The 22081-nt window shown below is 38.0% G+C and overlaps 1 protein-coding gene across 1 annotated transcript; it reads left to right on the top strand.

Moving 5' to 3' along the window:
- The first annotated feature begins 2798 nt into the window (after positions 1-2798).
- LOC131034456 (putative UPF0481 protein At3g02645) lies at positions 2799-4575 on the top strand. The gene is made up of 2 exons (XM_057965951.2): positions 2799-2850; positions 3050-4575. Exon 2 carries the CDS (start codon positions 3058-3060, stop codon positions 4573-4575), a length of 1518 nt encoding a protein of 505 aa, XP_057821934.2. The 5' UTR covers positions 2799-2850; positions 3050-3057.
- The last annotated feature ends 17506 nt before the right edge of the window (positions 4576-22081 follow it).

Genomic DNA, 22081 nt, shown 5'->3' with positions numbered 1-22081 from the left:
TCTTGACTTCATCAAACAACTTTAACTTTTCTTTTAAGTGTCCATTTTCCTGTTTAACTTTCTCTAATCCCCTTTGAAGAATATCATTGTCACATGAACTTTCATAAATATCTTTTCCTAACTGCCTTATCTTTTCTATTAAATCTGAATTAGACCTATTGACTTTCACCAATTCATCTTGCAAAATATCCTTTTCACAAATTAGATTTACATTTTCTTTTTTCACCTTTTTGCCAATCTTCCTCATTGAAGCAAAAGATTTAAATTCACCTTTTTGATTTATTTTCCTTCTAGTAGTTGGCTTTCTTGACTGTGAGACAAATCTACAGTACTCTTCAAATGAACTTGTATTCCTCTTCCTCTGTCAGTAGTAGGTTCATTACCAAGTGATGACTTTATGCTTCTCCAATCAACACCTTAACACATTGCATTTTTTGGCACAATTTTGCACCTTCGACAAACATGCACCAACCTTTTTTATTTTCTATAACAGTTGCAAACAAAATACGGTGGTTGTGATTGGCTTTATTCCTCTTCAATGATTTCTGCACACTTCAATAATTTAACCTTGCTTCAACAAGGGTGACTTAACTACAACGACTTCTTTCATGCAACGATTCACCTTAAATTGAACAACTTTCCTTTTTCCAATAGCCGTGGGCTATTCTATGGCTTTGAACCTCTATGACTGTTAGTGCTGCCTTTCAATCACAATCTTCTAATCTGCATGCTGGTGGCTGGCTCTAACTTCCACTAAATCCAAATCTAAAGCAAGGACAATCTTTGATCTTTCCACAAATTCTTCAAACAATCACGATCCTCTAACCTAGAATTTTCTAACCTGCTTTGATACCCTTTGTAGATTTTAAAATAGAGGATAAATAGAGATAAGACAATAAACAAAGGAAAAATAGAGCACTAATTTACACACATAAAATAATTCTTTATTCAATTCAATTAGAACTTATTACATTGTGTAGTCTATATTAATCCTTACAGTTAACGCAGTTTTATAGAGGTTACAACCTCTACAACTGTTTATATCATCAACATGCACCATATTTAACTAACTGCATGCACAACATGCTTTATTTGCAAGAACAAAAAAAACCTCAACTGAACATGTGAATGCAAAGACTAGTTCAGAACAACTAGTTCTCATGCAAAAACTAAAATTAGCCTAAAGAAGCTACGTATGCCTTGACCGGTGATCAGTGGATGGCTGAGTTGAAGCGTTGCGGTGCATGGTGGTGTTTTTCGGTGGAACTCCCAATAAGATGATAACGGTGGAACTGGGAGCTCAACATCACTTATCTACATACTAGTATTAGCATACGGATTGGGTTTCCCTACCCACTTTACTGTCTCCAGTCTCTGCAATTTTCAATTCATATCATCTTCAATTAATAATCTACAGACGAAGAAATTTAATATATATTCTTATATTCAGTGAGAGAAGATTTCTCCATCGATTTTGTTGCCTATCTATCTTTTCTGATGGAACTAGGTAATACCTGCATTCAGACTAGCTTGCTTGTCCGACTCACTCTCGCAGTAATTATTTGTACATACAAATTATTTATACATGAGATAAATATAAATCAGTTTAATAATAGTATAATATATTAATGTCATTAGGATTTATTACAATGAAATTATCTTACCTCTAGATACTGACATGTGGTTGAAATTATCTTACCTCTAGATACCGTCACCTTATTGTCATGTTGACCCCCCAACAGCCTCCATAGTGAAAACACCATTAATAAATTTGTTTTGTACCAATAGCCGATCATTTTTTAATATTTAATTGGCCCATTTGTGCACAACTATTGGAACATTTGTACCATTTGTGTACCACTATTGGAACATTTGTGCACCACTATTGGGACATTTGTTAACAAGTACTAGCGATTTTGAGTTGACGGTTACTGGAACATCTTTAGTTAGGTATCAGGTGACACTTTGAAATGTGTACTTTTTGACTTTTGTGCGCATAACTGATTCCACAATGCGCATCGTTACTACCCAGAAGCTAGATCAATAGCTATAAGCAGGTAAGTCGCATACAAAGACAACAAAAAATAATAATCAAAATGCGATGTACCATTTAGGATCTGTGGGTGCACAAAGTTAGCTATGACGGCTACTGGTGCTCTTCCCCTAGTGAAGACACATCTTGAATGTGAGATTTATTGAGCAAGTGATATTGATAGTAGAAGGTCTATTATTGTGTATCTATTTATTCTCCTTGGTCAGGTAGTTAGTTGAATGAGAAAACAAAAGTTTTGATATTCTTCTATTATAGAAATTTAGACTATATAATAGCTATTCATGTATGTAAGCAAACTACTTGACTTTAAAGATTGTGCTCGAATATCAAGATGAGGTAGAATATAGTGGTGATCATGTGCTATAATTAGGTTGCCATATGCTTGGTGAGCAACCCTACGTTTTATTTAAGAATGAACCATAATGATATGTTGTACCATGTTGGAAAGATTTTGTACACCTTCCATAAAATTTTCATGATTAGATAATTTTTTAACTAAAAGTTTACCTATACAAGAATATTCAATGTGGGTCACACATTTGGAAGGTTATTTTTGAGTGACCATATGATCAGTTAGACTCATTGGGTGCATGTATTTAATACACATGCAATACTTTCACCTAGATCATTAAATATGGTGGCAAAGTAGTTGGCATGTTTGAAATTAACTTCTCTCATTGTTACTTTATTTCCTATAAATAGATGACATGGATAGAAGGTTTTGCACATCATCTTGTGTTTGATTCCTTATTTAGTGTAGGCGTTGGATCTTTCTTTGAAGAGCTTAGAATTTAGAGGTGTGTTAATCTTTTTGATTATTGAATAATATTTTAATCCAAAGTTTTCAAAGGTAGATTTTTGGAAGATATTTATTTTCTCGAATTCTTGTTATTTATTTGTGCTGCTATTATTCCATTTTACTTCTGAACAATGTATAAATCGGAAAGCTTGTGATTCTCTTCTGAGCTAATTGGAAATTGTCTGCATATCTTTCAGTAAAACTAATGGACAAGGAAAATACTGTTGTCGTTCAATGGCTGGAAGAAACCCGAAAAGATTCGCACGTTTCAGAAGTGGGAAGAGATAAAAGGCTTGCAAGCATTTTCATGGTGCCAATAACGCTGAAAGAAAATGACGTCATCTTCACTCCTCAGGCGATATCAATAGGGCCCTATCATTTCCTCAAACCACACCTTGCTGAAATGGAATCCGAGAAATCTCAAATCATTGAACGGAAGGTTATGAGGAAGCTTCCCCAAGATTTCTTTGCTCCACTTCAAAAAGTTGAAGATGGAGATCAGAGCCTTTCAGATTTGCAGGACGACTGCAACTTTTCTAGAATCGTGGTCCCTTGCTGCAGGGACTTCTACGGGGACGCTCAGTTTCTTCAAAATCTGGACCAGGAGGCTTTTTCCAGGATGCTGTTTAGGGATGCTTCCTTCCTCCTCCTTTTCCTTGAACACCATGTAGTCAATCCTCAACATAAGAAAAAAATGCTGCAGCCTCAACAACCATCAGCTTCAAATAACAGCGACCCATTCCATGATCTCAAGTCAGGTACAGGTCTGTGGTTAGGAGTCATGAAAGATATTTTCAAATTGGAAAATCAAATCCCGCTATCCACGTTAGAGTCACTTTATGCTTTTATTGGTAATCCAAATCAATCTTGTAAGGCCTTTCTTGCAAAAGTATGCTCTGAGTACTCCCCATTGTGGATTCAACCGAGTGGAGACGCAGATTTAGTTAGCAATCGTCATCTCCTCAATTGCATCCATGCAACAGTTTATAGGAAGCCTCCTGTGGGCGCTGGGCAAAACCCTCCTAGTGGCCAAAACCCTATTAATGGCTGGTCTCCTTTTACATGGCTTAAAAACAATTGTGTCTGGGATAGAGGTAGTAATAGTGATATTAATAGTAAGGAAGGCTACACGCAGCTACAAGGGAAAGAGGTTCGCCTTCCCAATTATAGAAAGACTGCGGTTCCCTGTGTTTCAGAATTAAGGAAAGCCGGAGTAAAATTCAAGTGTTGCGAGGGAGGCATTGAGCAGATACGGTTTGACAAGTCCCAGTCTACTTTATATCTTCCTGTGTTGAGGATTGGTCAAATGACAGAGACGATCATTAGAAACTTGATAGCCTTCGAGTTGTGCACACCAAAGATTGAAGAAAACGCCGTTATTGGTTTTACTCGTCTATTGAAGGAGCTGACGCAAGACGCCAAAGACGCTGAGGTGTTGAGAACGAACGAAATCTTTGTGAGCTTGGGCGTGAGCGATGATGAGATTGTGGAGATTGTGAGAAACTTGAGCAGATTAACATGGAAACCATGCTTTAAACCTGTTAAAGATGTGAGGAAAAGCCTCAAGACTTACTACAAAGGAAGCAAATCGAAAGTCCTGTGGAGTGAATTTCTGGAGACGTATTGCTCAAAACCATGGGTTTTTATCTCCGCTCTCGCAGCCACAGTGTTGCTTGGTATGACTGCTGTGCAAGTTTTTTGTTTGTTCAATAAGAACTCGTAGATCATTTTTTTTTTTTTTGTCTATAACCAGTAAAACTGTGAAATTTCATTTGATTTTTATTTTCACAGCCTGGTTTCTCTATAATTTTTATGTAATTTAATATAAATTTCATAAGCACATGGTCAATTGGAGTCATTAGGTGAATGTATTTAATATTTTCTTAAGTCTTGAAAGATGTATTTAGAATTGTAAAAGCATTAAATACTTAGACTCACAAGATACATGCAATACTTACACCTGAAACATTAAATATGATGAAAAACTGGTTAAATTTTTTTAATAAACTTATCTATCATTATTACTTTCTAATATCACATAATATCACAGAAATCATAACATCTATATCCTATTCATGTAAGATGAATAAATCCCAAAGTATAGTCAACGTATTAATTAAAAACCTTAAAAAACATATAAACAAATTTTCAATCAGCAGCTGACAAAATTTACTATGCTAATTAAACGTGTACCTATGCTACATGTCTGTCATTTTACCTCTTGTACCTATGCTAATTTGCAGAGGGGTTTCAATAAAGTCAATACAAATGACACATGGGACCAATGATAGTGAGTGTTTCCCATTCCTTTTGGTTTTTCTTTCTTTTTAGTTATCAAAACTATTTGAGTTGAAAAAGAGGAGGCAAATTTGTTGGAGACTCCTAGTTTTAATCTCCTTTATTAAGGAAGAATTTTAGTAGAGTATAAGTAAAAGCCTTGGGGGGGGCTTTCATATGGAATCCCTAGGCTTTGCAGACTACTGGTTATATACCCTTCTAATTCCATGTGTAGGTATTGTGAAATGATATCAGATGATAATAAATGCAAGGGCAGCCATAGCTAAGGTGTAGTATGCCTTCTTCCCATAGGTGTAGTTATAAATCTACTGTATTTTGTGGAATCTCCAGATATTTCTATAAGCACCTCAACTTTCACTATCTTAAAGCTTTTAAAGTAAACAGATGTTACAATTTGATTAGTTTGCAGGAAGAAACACATCAATCAAACAACTTACATATATTCCAAGTTAAGTATTATCTGATAGTTTTACACATCATTCACAACTTGACTTATATTATTCAGATCAAAAGATATGATGAAAAAATTGAACGGAAAAGGTCTGTGGAGGCCATTGAGCTGTCTTATTATAAGCTACAGATTGTACCATGAAAAATTCGGTGGAGGTAGTAAAATTTGGGAAAGTTTAATTCTCACCGCCATCTCTTTTTCAACTCTGTACTCTTCTATGGACAGTATTGTGCAGAGTTATTCGAGCCCATAAAAACTACAATGTTACGTTTGTTTTCTGGCGTAGACAAAGACTACCATCCAGTTTAATGTTCCATACTTACCCGTCTTTACCTCTTCAATTAAAGCAGCCGCATAGATTCTTTCTACACATTTGTTGGTTTCTAGAAAAATCTATTTTAACTGTATGATTCTTCTTCACTTGTGTATAAAACTTCTCATTGATAGATTCCTCCTAAGTTTAGTGATTGCTCCGTTAATAGTGAGCTTTTGATCAGGTTTTCTGCTTATAAACAAGATACCCATTTGTTTTTTGGGCTCTGTTAACTATTATCATGGATGTCAAGGAAGAAAAAAGGAGGCTGGAAATCCTGTGTTCTGAACCGGAGAAGGTTTCAAAGAAAAGGAGCAAAAGCACAGTTGTTTCAGATCAGCAGCTGACAAAATTTACTATGCTATTAAACGTGGACTCCTATTTTACTAATAGTTTATGTACAAGAGGTAAAATGACAGACCTGTCATTTGTATTGACTTTATTGAAACCCCTCTGTAAATTACAGATTTCAAATTAAATGAAAATGGGGAAGGGCGGAGGAATGAGAGATAGTGTGCGGCATTGTTCAGCGAGTAATAACTATTCTCGTCAGGAAGACGTAATTGAGTTGGTCGTGACTTTAATGGTATATATTGTGCTACTACAACATAAAATAATAAAATAACACTGCAAAAAAATTATCACCATTTTTCATATTAAAATTAATTTCCTTCGCGATGTCCAGCTACATATACAACAAGAGAGGCAAACAAGAGAAGCAAAGTGTCGGGCTCCTGTCCACAGATTTTTAAGTAGTTATGTAGATTTAATGATAGAAATATTTAATTTACTATTGTTTGGAAACGCTATGAATACATAAAAATAATGAGGGAAAATATTTTATTTTATAACTTATCTTTTTTAGAGGCATGGGGGACTCTTGTATTGTTTACTGGGATGCATTATTTTAACTTTATCTGATAGCTGCCTTGTACTCTAAGAAATAAAGTTGTTGCTTAGGAGACCAAAAGAATCCAGCTGCCTTTGTCATTTCTTGCAATATTGCTTGTGTCAGAATTCGTTAAGGCAGAGAAACATGATACCATTCATTCAATAGACGAATTCCCAGCCTCTAAGCTGTGTGGTTGTGATGCATTAGGTGGTGGAACTGTGTATTTTTGAATTACGTCATAGTAAAGTATGTGCTTATAATGAAAGTATGGTTTAGAAGGAATGCAACGATAGGTCAAAATAAACACAGAGAAAAGATAACGTAGATCATCATAGATATTAATGATAATTGTAGTTCACCTTTGACTAGCAAAGTCGACATAGAAATGAATGGGCATTGCAAGAAGTAAATGCATAACCTAGCTGGAAACCAATGTTGAGTTCTTGAGTAAATCGATTTCGTTTAGAAGAATTGCCGAAATAGACATATTAATATCATGCAAGGAAATTAGCAGAAAAAAATTTAAATATGTATATATTGTGGATTGATAAACAGATGTATAGATAAAGGTGTAAAAAGTAGAAAAAACTTGAAGAAATATAAGCGTATAAATCTTAACCTTGTATAAAGTCTGCAAAGGTCATAAACTAGAGGATACCTAGATGATCTTATGTGACATTAACTATCTCAAAGATATACAATGTGTTCTTCACTAAATTTAAGATATGAGGAAGCAAAGACCAGCAAATGGGTCAGTAGCCCGAGCAGGCTCAATCTCTAATATCTGATAGAGAGAGGCAGAGGAGAATGCATATACCATAATAGAGAACAAAACAAAGATAGAAACATAGACTAATAAAAATTGCACTCAAAATATTATCTATATTCATATAAATTTCAATACATTCACAAAATATGACTTCATGAAAAGAGCTGCTGTTCAAAAACACAGTCCCCTATTTTTAAACTGTTATTCATATGCTACAGCTAGACCCACATTTTCTACAAACTTCTCTTTTACACCCATACCAAAATGCCTCTGATTTTGGGGCCATTATACAACTGTTACAGTAATGAACTTCTAGAGTCTTCTATGTCTTCCTTTATATACTCACCAAAAACATAAAGTCTGCCCTCTATTCGAATGCCCAAGAATACTCAGGACAATAAAAATGTACTCACTTAAAGAAGTCTTCTATGTTTGTGGATTCTATGGTCTTTGCAAAAACTTATGAATTCACTTGAAATGTACTCACCACCTCTATCTGTTCTAAATGCTTTGATGTGATGTCCACTTTGCTTTTCAACAAGAGCCTTGAATTGACAAAAATAATCAAATACTTCACTCTTATGTTTTAGAAAGTAGACCCATATCTTTCTTGTGCAATCATCAATGAATGTCAAGAAGTAGTAGCTTCCACCAATTGAAGGTGTTTGCATTGGCTCACACAAATCTGAGTGAACAATCTCCAATGGTTTGTTTGCCCTTATTGCCTTTCCTGCTGAAAATGATTCTATATGTTGTTTACCCAAAAATCATCTTTCACGTACTCTATTTGGTTTTTTTATTAGTGGCAACCCATTCACCATTCTCTCTTATGCAACAAATCTGAACTTCCAAAGTTGAGATTTCCAAATCTTAGATGCCATAACCAATTTTCATCCTTAATTTCAGCTTGAAAGATTGTTTGTGTGACTGTTGTAGGTTTCTTTCCTTCACCTTGTGAATTCATTGAAGGATGTCCTTGAGAAAATTCTGCCTTTAAATATGATTTTAGTCTTAGGGGAAACATTCTATTGCTGCTCATTTGAAATTTTGCTATGAGCAAATTGTTTGGAAATTTATCTAAAATTATGCATTCTTTGTTTTTGAAATGAACTCTATACCTCCTTTGAATAAGTTGCCCTATACTCATTAAGTTATGTTTTATCCCAGGAAGAAAATACACATTTGAAATATTTTTTTTCTCCCCCTTCTTAGTTAGAATGTTGACACTTCCTTTATCCATAACTGAAACTTTATTGCCATTCCCCAATGTTACATCTGATTTCACACTCTCATACAAACTTGAAAACATTTCTAAGTTTCCACTCATATGATTGCTACAACCTGAGTCTAAAAACCATATTTCTCACATTCTTGTGCAACATTACAAGCTATGAACATGTTGTCTTGAGTTTGATTTTACTTGGTAAAATTTGCACTTTGTTGCCTAGAATTATATTGCTTCTTTCTACATTCACTTAAATAATGCCCATATTTCTTGCAATAATGACATTGGATTGAGGATTTGTCATACCTTTGGCTTTGGGGCTTATTTTGAGTTGATGTTTGATGGTTATCTCTTCCACTTGAGCTTGATGGACTGCCACCTCTTCCACTTGCGTTTGATGGGTTGCTTCTTCCACCTCTATATGGATTTCTTCCTCTACCTCTAAAATTTATTCTTCCCCTGCCTCTAGCATGGCTGATTGAGACTTGTGTCTTCAATGCATGCTCCAAATTTGAATTTGTTGACCTACTTAGCCTCTACTCATGAGAAATAAGTGATGCATGTAGTCCATCAATTGAAAATTATGATATTTTTTGTCTCTTCTATGGCCACCACCATTTATTCAAACCTTGTAGGCAAACCTCTTATAATATTTTCAACCACTCTTCTTTCTTAAATAATTTCACCATGTGATTTGATTTGGTTTACCAATCCAATGATTTGAGTGAAGAATGAGTCTATTGTATTTGATTCTTTCATATATATTGTCTCAAAATCCCTTCTTAACATTTGCAACTTAGCTATTTTCGCCTTTTCCTTTCCTTGATAGGCTGTTTGAAGAATATCCCATGCTTGTTTGGACTTTTCTTTTGATTAAGGTAAACGGGTTTTTATAGGGACCCGAAACCCAAAAGTTTTACAACAACCAGAGAATAAGCATCAAAGAACAGAAACAACAAAAGCCAAACCAACTTGGGCCAAGCCCACAAAACAACCTAAAACACAAAATAGACTGAAACCAGAAGAAACATAGACCTATTTATAAGAATGCAATAGATCTGTATTATTCTAAATAACTTTCCTGCTAATAGCCTCCAACTCGTCAATGATAAATTTGGAGCTGCCTTGCTCCTGGTTCTTGCTCCTAGTATGGGTACACGGACCTGGTGTAGTATGGGAACGAAAAATATGATCACCTGCACCTTGCACTTTCTTTTTCTTCTTGGAATCCGAAGGAGTCCCACTGGCAATGGGACGTACCTTGTAGTTCACAATCATATTATTGACCCTTATCAAGCCTTCAGAACTATTATTCATGGGAGCCTTGCTGATCTCTACCAGATTTCTCAAACTTCCTTTAATTTCTTCCAAGCTAACCTCCAAATTACATATTCTTCATTCATGATTCGATTTCATCTTGTCCACGTCCTCACTAACTTTCTTGGTCAAACAGAGGAGTTTCTTCGTATTACTAGGTCCAGGGTTGTCCGTAAAAGCATCCACAATACCCATTATACCCTCTTTTAACAATTCAATCTCCATGCTCATCTTCCGAAGACAATCCAACTAATTGCTGGCCACAAAGGAAATGCATTTATCCAAATCTGGGTCAATGAAAACCCTCCCGTGTTTCCCAGGATCAATGTCTATGGGGATGTCGATTTCAATCTCTTGTTCACTATCTTTATTGGCCCCCCCCCTTTACAGATTTGGTCTTCATAGATTTGGGAGAAACAAAGTCAGCAGACTTGGTACCTAGATATTTATATTTGCCAGCAGACCACCTAAGTTCCTTGTTGCGCCTACTACTACCTGTCCTAGGGGTTATATTTTGAATGAGACTCTCACCAGTAGGTGAACAATACTTAGGGTCGTCAGACAAGTCTTGATCCTACGAGTCCTTGGCAAGCCCACTATCTTCCCTTCCAAATCCATGTCAGAAACCACTTGAACCTCTGGGTTGGAAGAAGAAACATGGGTATTCAAAATCGGGGACAACTTGACTTCACGGGCTTTGGCATAATCCATAATAAGACAAATAATACCCTCATGGAGGACCAGATTATCCATATTCTTTGCATGTTTCTCTAGACTATGCCTTAAGGAAGATAGCAAATAAAACATAATGGAATTTTTTCTATCATGCCTGAAGTGATTCAAAATGACAAAGTGATAGGAGAAAATGCTCACATACCGACCATCAAGAGTGATGTATCTCATGATAACCTTCGCCCCATCGGCCCAAGGTGTTTGAACATCCTTCCGATTGTAACCACCATCAACCATATTTTGAACCCTATCCCGCTCCTTCTGCTTGTCGAAGAATGTGGAGATAGCTTCTTCAACATATTTCCAATCTCTATAAAACTTCCTTCCCTCTGTCTGCATACTAGTAATTTGAGAAATAAATTTTTCATCAATCCTAAACTTAGCACTATAGACCTTTAGGATACCATTATCTCAACCTCTCACAAAATATTCAATGACACTTGGCAAAATCTCATTCCAAACCTTAGTACATTCCTTTTCAAATTCTCATAAGAGGTAGGTTCCATCCTATCCTTGTCGCCCCCCATGAAATGCACAATTCTGAGTGCAAGAAAACACACCCAGAAAACACAATAACAAACCTAACCAGAAACAAGCGAAGCCTCTAGAATAGCTAGAATAAGGAGGCATGAAAAACTTCCACCCAAATATATTATCCCAACGATGTTCCAGTCATTATGAATTGGTAATGAGTGGCCCATTAATTCAACATCCTTTCTAGTCAGCTCACATAGGTTTCTCAAGAAACTTTCCATTTTCGTCCATCATTTAACCTCCACATAGTCCACCCCTAGATTTTCCATATAATCAATGGGGGAATTTCTTTCTCGATACATGTGAGATGCTTTAAAATCAACCAGATTGGCAATCATAAGATGACATTCTTCGATCAAATTCTTGATTGTCCAACTTGGCTTCTGGTGTCTAATAATGCATTCGATTATGTTCATTGAATCACTCTCCAACCAAACATGGTTGATCCCTTCTCTAACTACCATTTGCAAACCAATTTAATCCGCGCAAGCCTCAGAGTATTTTTTTGTCTGGGTGTCCAAGGGGAGTGCCACCGGTGAGACAAGCTTACCATTGTGATCCCTAGCAACTCCCCCACACCCAGCTGATCGAGGGTTACCCTTAGCTTCTCCATCAACATTAATTTTAATCCATCTGCTAGGCGGAGGGATCCAAATAACATTACTTCTAGGTTGTCTTATCTTGGAAATCAGAATAGAGATATCCCAGTTTAAGTTTCATCTATTGATGATTTCTAAAGCTTGTTGAAAGATGTCAATATAAGGGCCTCCCTTGCAACTAGGGCATGAGGATAATGTTTTTTCCTTAATATTCTTCTAAATTCTATGAGCCACAACAATAGGTAAGGATTCCTTGTCCTTGAAGATCCTATTATTTCTTTCCTTCCATAGACCCTAAGCAATGTGAGGCATCATGCAACTCTAGAGCACCCTAAGAGAGGGATTCACCGAGGGGAAAACCCACTAGGACCGACAATCCCTAATGTTACTCGCGAAATCCACCATAAATCCCAGAACTGAAATAAAAAAGCCCAGACGTCAACAACAAAGGAAAAATGTAGGAGGAGGTGATTGGCATTCTCCGCATTTTCTTTACTTAGGAAACATCTGTTGGGGATCGCCATACCCCTTTTACAAAGATTATCAAAGGTCAAAACTTTCTCCTACATAAAAAACCAGAAAAAATATTGATTTTAGGGATTAGGATATTGTTCCAGATACCAGACCAGAAAGGGGCCAGAGAGAGGGTCTTAGTGAAGAGCTGAAAAGTATTAGAGACTAAGAAATCCCCAAAGGGAGATCCACTCCAAAAAGACTCATCAGCAATATGGAAAGATGGAATATGAATCCATGAAAGCCACTCCTGAATAGGATGAAGGGACAGATCAATACTGACAAGATTAATCCACGCCCCATCCCGAATATAAACAACAACCCAAATGCCAACAAGTCTAACACATTTGTCCTTAAGGTGGTCTACCCACCTAAAGGTGGATAAAGAGCCTTCCCCCACCCACCAATCATCCTGGAAATATATATTTCTACCATCTCCAAGAGACTATCTCATTCCTTGAGCTGTAATGTCCTTAGAGTTGAAAAATTCTTCCACATATTGGAAGCCGCAAGGGGCAGAAAATAATTCTTCAGAGCATTTTGAATGCCATGAATATGATATTTATGGTGGACTATAGAATTCCATTAATTATCTTCTTTAAAGAACCTCCAAAACTATTTGGTTAACAGAGCCTTATTAAAATCCCGAATGTGTCTAAGGGCCAGGCCACCAAGCTTTTTAGTGGAGCAAACCTATTCCCACGACAGAAGATGCAATCTGTTTTTAGTTTTAGAACTAGTCCACAAGAAGTTCTTTTGAATTTTCTCCATACGATCCACAAATTTAGTGAGGACTTTAAATAAACTCATGGCATAAACCAGAAGATTCTGCAAGGAAGATTTGATGAGAAGGAGTTTACTAGCTTGGCTAAGGAGGGCACGTTTTCACACCGCTAGCTTCTTGTGAAATCTATCAATAAGACTTGACCAAAATGTTTTCAGAGGAGGGTCGGGACAATGGGGAAGACCTAGGTAAGCATCTGACAAAGTTCCAAGTTTACACCCCAATATGTCAATAATTTTAATCTGCCCATGAGAAGGGGTATTGAGAAAGAAAATAGAGCTTTTAGGAAAGCTTATCCTTTGCCCAGATCCACGTTCATACATGGATAAGATGGACTTAAAGACTTTATCTTCCCTAACATATATTTCTCTCATAAGCATGGTATCATCAATAAATTGTTGATGAGAGCACACATGAGCTTGAGAAGAAGGCTTGAGGCCTTTTAAATTACCTAGTTTGACTTCCCACTGAATCACCTTACTCAGAGATTCACCCATTAAGATGAAGAGAAAAGGGGACAAGGGATCACCCTTCCTAATACCTATGGAAGCAGAGTAAAAACCAGAGGGAGAACCATTAATGAGGATAGAGAATTTAGGCATATAGATGCATTCCTTAACCAATTGAAGAAACTGACTGCAAAAGCCAAAAGGTTGCAGAACTCTGATCAGAAACTGCCAATTAACCCAGTCATAGGCCTTCAAAAGATCAAGCTTAAGAAAGAAACTGGGCTTCTTATTATAATAAAGGGAATGGACATTTTCATGAACCACAATAATAGAGTCCAAAATTTGTTCGCCACAGACAAAACCATTTTGGTGCCTGGAAATCAAAATAGGCAGGACAACTTCGAGTCTGAAAACTTAAATCTTAGATAAGATTTTATAGATTGAGTTACATAAAATAATGGGTCTAAAATCCTGAAAACTGCTAGCATCCAGTTTTTTGGGGATCAAAACAAAAAAAGTGGTATTCAGCTCCTTTAAAAGAGAGTGGGAGCCAATGAACTCTCTAGCAGCCTCAAAAACATCATTACCAACAATTTGCCAATACATTTGGAAAAAGAACATTGAAAAACCACCTGGGCCTGGGAATTTGCTCCCTTCAAAGGAGAAATTGGCTTTTTTAACCTCTTCAAAACTCAAGATTCTAGTAAGCTCGTTGTTTATCTCTAGGGTGACCTTAGGCATAATATCCTGAAGAATTTCATCCCGAGCATCAAGATCCAGTGGACCATCCTCATAGAGGAGAGAAGAGAAAAACCAATGGCCTCCTGACTCAAATCCTCTTGCTTATCCACCCACCTGTTGTTGACCTATAATTTATTGATTCTATTGGTAGCTCTGTGTTTCAAAGTAGTCATATGAAAAAACTTAGTATTCTTATCCTCACTTTTAAGCCACATGGCTCTGGATCTTTGTTTCCAATATTCCTCTTCCTTGGTTATAATGTCATGGAGCGTAGCCAAGATCTCAATTTCTTTATCCATGATAAGAGGGTTCTAGACCGACCTCTGAATAAGAAGCTGAATGACATACAAATCCTTTCTTCAGGATATCATTATTTTGAAAAATGTTCCCAAAAACAGTTTTATTCCATTTTTGAATATTGGATTTAATATTGGAAAATTTCTTAGCAATTCTATACATAGCGGAAAGTTGAATTTTAATGTCCCACCATTCTCAAACCTTGTCATGAAGCTCAAGGTTAAGGGTCCACATTTTCTAAAATCTAAAGGGAAAAGATCTCCTGCCAACAAGGGGCACCATATTCAGAATAATTGGGAAGTGGTCCGATCCTATTCTAGAGAGAGAAGACAAGCTGCAGGAGAAATTATTTAGCTAATTCGACGAGCTTAAACCTTGATCAAGTTTGACCTAAATAAGGCCAAGACCACTTCTTCTATTAAACCAAGTAAACTTAGCACCATTAAGATCCAAATCCAATAAACCAAGAGCATTGATCATATAAAAAAGATCCTGTTTACTCTCAGAAATTGGAGCACCCCCCATTTTCTTCGAATTAGAGAGAGGAGTATTAAAATCACCTATTAAAATCCATCTCTGACCTAGAAAAGAAAGTCTAGCTTGAATCAAATAATTCAACAAATTTCTCTTAGCACTCCTCCCATTGGGGTATATATATTGGATAAAATCTATGAAGACCCATCTTTAAGACTAGTGAATCTAGTCACAATATGGTTAGAGAAAGACATAATCACCATACCTTGAATGATCCTAGGATTTTGGAGATTGGCCAAACCACCCAAGGTTCCATCCACATAGGAGCGATGGACACCATAGTCTTTAAAAATGGCTAACTTGATTCACTCCACTTTGCAAGAGGGCATTTTCATCTCCTGAATGAGACATATCCGACTTATGATCTCTTACCATATTGGATAAGAGGTCATGTTTGTGGGGTGATTAAGCTTCCTTATATTCTATGACATAATCTTCATTTGACAGGGGAGGGGGATCCTATCCCCATTTCCTGAAGCATTTTTTGAACCCCATTAGCAATAGCAGCTCTACTTTCTTTCCTTGCTTAAACTGTTTGGTGGTCTTCCCACCCCTCTTGATTCAAATCCACAGTACATCCTCTATAGATTCCTGGTTGTGACACCCATAGCCCTCGGAGTTAGGCCATTGGTAACTGGTGATGGAGGGATCCTTCTTTGGTTCCTGGACTTAACTTGAATAAAAGGGTTGGAAATCTCTGAACTAGCCATTAGGGAATATTTCTTCATCTGCCCATCTATTTTATCATTCTTATCCTGCTCCATATTGCTGCTCGCATCAATGAGCGACTGAATAGGTGGGTCCAAGATCACCTCATTATCCTTTTGAGCAGAATCCTCTTTTCTCTCTTGAGGATCAACCTATGGGAGGATATAATCATTCTTTTCCATAGGAATCTCATTCACAATCTCAATTAGGCTAAAGTTGTCTGGAACAGTTTTGGGTAGCTCCGTGGAGGAGTTTGCAACCTGATTCTGCTACACACCACTAACTTCCATAGCAGAAGGAGCATGTTGATTCTGGATAGTAGCATTTCCTTCAGCTTTCTTCTTCCAAACCTTCTTCGATTTTGGTTTAAGCAGACAATCTTTCGCCCAGTGACCCACATTTTTACAGTGAAAGAAAGAAAAATTAATAGATTCAAACTCCACCTTCTGAACCCATAACCCAAGTTTCAAACTTAGAGTGATCTCAAAAGGTAGATCTATAGCTTGTTTTACATTGACACACAACCATGCATAAACCAACCTCCTCTTAGAAGCAGTCATCGGATCCATTGAAAGAAGCTCATCGAAGCAAGCCACAAGACCAACAAAAATTGCCTTATCTTAGTACTCCAAAGGGAGTCCAGGAAGACGAACCCAAATGGGCACCTCATTGCATTCCCAAACCTTATGGTTGAATCCAGGTTCCCATTTCTTTAAGGCAAGGGAGGTCTTACCCAACATCCAAGGTACCCCCACAAGGACAGATATGAGATCCTCATCATAGACAAAGGAGAAGGAGAAAAAACCATTTGTCATAGCCACCACATATATCTGACCTTTCCCTTTCTATTTTTGTGCTACCCAATCCCTAACCGATTCAATATTAGGGCGAGGACCAACAAACTTACCAACCAGGACCGAATCTAGGCTTGTCATATTTTTCTCCACAATGCAGTCCGGTATAGAGATCAAGCAAGAACTTGAAATGGGGTCAACTTTATGAGGAACAGGGGAGATAACTTTACCTTTAAGCCTGGAGCTAAACAAAGCTGACCACTTTTGATTTCACTCCAAGGAAGGGGAACCACCTGTGCCCTTTGAGGAAGTCTTGGGCCCCCCACAATATGCATCCCAGAAATAGGGGAAGCTTTTCCATTTGTTAGGATAAGCCGATTCCCACCATCCTACCTAGACCCTGTGATCACTGCCATTTGTATTTTTTTCTCTCTCGATTCTTCCATGAATCCTCACATGTGATCAACACCACTACCTCCATCGCCGCTATTTCCTGCTTTCTACACATTCAAACATTGCGCATCTCCTGCTCCTATTCCCATCACTCTGAACCAAAGATCCTTGTTTGGACTTTGTTGCTGCTTGAATCCTTGGAAAAATGCTTTCATTCACTCCTTGAAAGATGAAGAAGAAGGATTTTGTAGGTTTTGGTTTGGGAGAGGGGAAGGTTGAATTTGGAGCTGAGAGTATCCCAAGAGATTAGAGTGCCATCTTCCATAATGTGTTCAAATGTTACCAGTCCTTGATTGTGCCATTTCAAAGTAGAACATCCTTGAAGACAGGCTAGCTGTTTCCCATTGTGCAGAATATTCCACCATATAGACCTTCCTTGATTGAGAGAGTTCTTATCTAATATGCCTTTATTGCTGACGTATTGTCTAACATGGTTCTAAGACTTCCATATAGACTTGAAGACTTCTGAAGCTGTAGGGGAGACCTCAGAATTCCTAGCAATCAGGTCTCCCATGGGTAGGTTCTTCAACTTTTTTGCTGTTTTTGAGGTGGAGCATTGAATATTGTTCCTAACAAGCACTTTCCAGGGTTCGTTCCCATCAAAGGCTTTACAAATCCATTTGGCAGCCAGTGCAATTCCCTAGAGTTTGAGGTCTTTGAGGCCCATACCTCCCCGCAACTTAGATCTGATACACCAATCCCATTTGACAGCATGTTGCTTCTTAGTGCCCTTCCAATTTGACCAGAGGAAGTTCCTGATTTGTTTTTGTATGTAGTTGAACTGGTAATTACTGAATAACCAGGATGAGGAGCAGTATATGTTATATGAGGATAATAATTTCTGACAGACCTGAAAACAACTTGCTAGGGAAAGGAAGTTCTGGTTCCATTTAGTGAGCTTCTTATCCACCTTATTTCTGAACCATTCCCACATTTATTTCAGATTTGAGGACACAGAGAAAGGAATGCCCAGGTACCTGATGATAGTATTCAGACCTCCCCACTTCAGATCAAAATTGGATAGCCAGATAGGAGGGGTGTCAGTCCAACCTAACGAGGTATATTTATGAAGGGCAATTCTACTGCCTGAGGCTTTGCAGAAGATTTCAATGTTGTGAAGAAGATATGTTAAATTTTCCTCATCTAGGGAGAACAAAATAGCTATGTCATCTGCAAACTGGATATTGATGATTTCTTCTTTGTTAGGGAGTGAAATTCCTTTGACCCTAGGGGATAAACTAACATCCTTTAGGATATAGTGCATAGCATCCACATCCAAGACAAATAGGGTCGGGGAAAGTGGACACCCCTATCTAATTGATCTGGAGAGGGTGATGTTGCTAGATTTTAATCCATTTACATCAACAGTTGCATTGGTATCTCTAAGTAGTGTCTAAACAATCTTGCAGAAGGACTCTAGGAAGCCCAGACTAGCTAGCATCTGATTTATGAATCCCCATTCTATCCTATCATATGCCTTCTCAAAGTCTATTAAGAGCATAGCCCCATTCTGATTGAAGACCTTTTCCCATTCAAGTGATTCCTAGCAGGTCACCAAGTTCTCAAGAATATACTTGCCTTTAACAAAGCCTATTTGGGTAGGGCCAATTATTTTTGGCAGGATACTAATCAACCTATTGGATACTACTTTGGCCAGTATTTTATAAGATACATTTAGTAGTGTGATAGGCCTCCAGTTCTTAATCAAAGTCTTGTCTCCCTCCTTAGGTAAGAGCTTGATAAGCCCTTGGTTGATCTCTTTGCCTAGGGTTCCTTTGGAGGTACCCTCCAGATACAAGTCTTGGAGGTCTCCTACAATCCATCCAATGTTTTTCTTATAGAACTCCACTGGGATTCCATCTGGTCTAGGGGATATTTCATTGCCCATAGAGGAGATTGCCATTGCAATTTCCTCTCTTGAGATAGGGTGCCCGACAACCTCAAAGTCCTCAGCATTAAGTTTGGATGGGGTCAATTGCTTAATGAGCTCTCTAGCATGTCTATGGTCATCATTCACTTCATCTGAGGTAAAAAGCTTCGGGTAATAGTGGGAGAAGCATTCTAGGATCCCCTAGGAGTCTGTGATATGAGTGTTATTGTCCCATATAGCAGTGATTCTCTCTTTATCCTCCTTAAATTTGAGCATATGAAAGAAGAATTTGGAGCCCTTTTCTCCCGAGTCCAGCCAATTTAGTTTGGACCTGGTTTTTAGCCCTTTAATTTTCTGATCCTGAACCTTCCTGAGGTGATCTTTGATTGTCATCAGAGTGCAATTAAGATTGTCATCATTAGGGGAGTTCTGAAGATTCATTTCCACAGTACATAGATCCTCCTGAAGTATTCTTTCTAATCTCCTAGCATCCTTGGCCTTCTTTTTGCCCACTGCTTGACAGAGGATGGTCTAGGTTTTAATATTTGTATTCCATTCATCTATTCTAGAAAGCTAGTTCATATTCTTCTTGTTAAACAGTCTGATAAAGGCCAGGGCAGAGTGAAGGTCCTCATCTTCTAGGAGTATAGTATTGAGGATGAATGAAGGAGGTCTAGAGGAGGTGGGGGGAGCAGCTAGGGAGAGGGCAATTCCCATTATTAACGGGTGGTGATCTGATAGGGTAAATGGGGAGACAAGATAGTGATCTCCATTAGGGACTTTGTCAATTTCGAAGTGGCATTTATTGAAGTATAGCCTGTCCAGTCTACAGTAGATCCTTTTATTCAATTGTTGATAGTTACACCAAGTGTACCATATAGTGTTCAATTGGTCTTTTCTTCCAGCAATAGAGTCAAAGAGGTGCAGTTTATTAATCATTCTATCCCATTGAAGACTTTCCATTCCCTTCCATTCAAATTTTTTGCCACCTTTTTTTATCACTGGCATATTCAACCATAATGAAATCTCCCCCAATAATCCAAGGAATATCCTCTAGCCTTGTTAGCTAGTTCCATAGTTCTCCCCTTTCTCTATAGTCTTTCAGGGCATAGATAGAGAAAATTCCAAACTTCTGGTTCCCCATTTGAATAGAGACCCATATAGCCCTAGGACAGGGGGATTGTCCCCATTTAACCACTTTGTTAGCCCATTTAGGACTAAAGAGTATGGCTGAGCCTCCTTTTCCTTTGGTATGATTAGTGTAAAAAGAGGTAGCCTCCCTCCAGATATATTTGAGACCTATTTGCAGGGTAAAGCCCACAACTTTTAGCTCCTACAAGAGGTGGCAATCCATATCCTTATGTGCATTAAGAAATCTCTTTATGATGTATTTCCGATCAGGGGCCTCAAGGCCCCTGATGTTCCAAGATATTAATTTCAGCATGATTCACCTAGTTGGGGTGGGTTAGTTTTGGATTTAAATCCCTCAAAACACTTGGGCCAATCCTCTTTTTTTGCTATATTATTAGCATCAAATGCAATAGAAGAAGAGGGTCTACCTCTCTTTTTCCTAGCCTTGGAGATTTGTTCAGGGCCTAGAGATTCTTTCCTGTTAGCACTATCCTTACTGTTCTTAGGAGATCTCTTCCTCCTAGTTTTCTTTTGTTTAACCATAGTAAATCCATCTTGAGTATTTTCCAGCCCTTGTTCAAAGTTAGTGTTCGTAGGAGTGAAGTGGTCAATGTTGTTCTCCACACCTTGAGTGGTAATTGGATATGCCTTCAGGGCAATAATAGGGGTGCTAGCAGTATAAGAGACATCACTAACAGGGTCTCTCCTAGAGGCCTGTAAATTACCAGAAGCATTTGCTGGGACCTCCTCCATAGAAGGTCTTCCCCTTTCCCCTTGTAGGGTAGGGGCTTCATCAGTATTAAGTCCATTAAGTTCTTTGCTAGTGGGTAGTTTAGGGTCCTGGATGAAGGCCCTGTTAATGGTATCTGCTATAGCTAGAACACCCCTATCCATGTCCTCAAGGTTAGATAACTGGAACCGAGAGGCTTCAATTTCCAATTTCTGATTGAAAAGATTTTGCTCAGGAATTTTCCTAGTTTCAGCTACCTTTCTCAGTTTTTCCATCACTAATTGTTGAGCATTAAGGGTCCTCGGGGTTGAGAGATGAGCAGGGGTATCAATAGATTCAGTGGGATTAAGGGGAGGAGGATGGGCAGCGGCGAGGGCTTCCTTGATAGAATTTTTGTAGTCTAGGATGGAGTTAGCCATCGAGGGGGTCGAGGAGGAAGGAGGAAGGTTGTGGATGAGTGGAGAGGAGGAAGGAGAAAATTCAGGGGGGGTGAGGAAGGGACATGAGGGGGGGACGAGGGGGTAGGTTCAGAGGGTGAGGCATTAGCTACAGGGGGGGACCGAAGGCTCGAGTCTTAGAATTTGAAGGTTAATCTGACAATAAGGGGCATTTACTTCTAAAATGGCCACTAACCTTACAAAAATGGCAGACATCAATTCCACCCATATGTTCAATTGAACAATAGTAGGTTTTATTGTTAAGGTGAATAATAATTTCAGCAGGGTATACCATACCTGGTTTCAAGGCAATGAGAAGTCTAGCATCAAGATGAGGGAGTACTGAGGGAGAAGAGTCAATTTTTACAATTTTCCCCAAGGGTTCCACAATTTTGTCAACACAGGACCAAAGGAAAGGTAGGGCATTCTTAATGGTTATCCATTTTGGGCAGGAAAGGGTGATAATTTCATCATTACAAGCCTCAGGGTCCCAATGAACAACCCTACCGACCAAAACTGTTTATTTACAATTTTGCTTTGGCTTTCCTTATTGTCGAAGAAAATTAGAAACAAACCCTTTTGAATCATTCTACAAAATGAAAAGTGAAACCCTAGTTTAGTGTGCCACACATCTTGTAGCCATTTATTCATATATTGA

The sequence above is a fragment of the Cryptomeria japonica genome, chromosome 9, assembly GCF_030272615.1.
Source record: "Cryptomeria japonica chromosome 9, Sugi_1.0, whole genome shotgun sequence".
In the NCBI taxonomy this organism is placed as follows: domain Eukaryota; kingdom Viridiplantae; phylum Streptophyta; class Pinopsida; order Cupressales; family Cupressaceae; genus Cryptomeria; species Cryptomeria japonica.
The sequence above is the reverse complement of the archived record's forward strand: the minus strand, read 5'-3'. Positions and strand labels throughout refer to the sequence as shown.

Coding starts and splice junctions, on each gene's coding strand:
- LOC131034456 (XM_057965951.2), top strand. CDS start 3,058: ATGGACAAGGAAAATACTGTTGTCGTTCAATGGCTGGAAGAAACCCGA.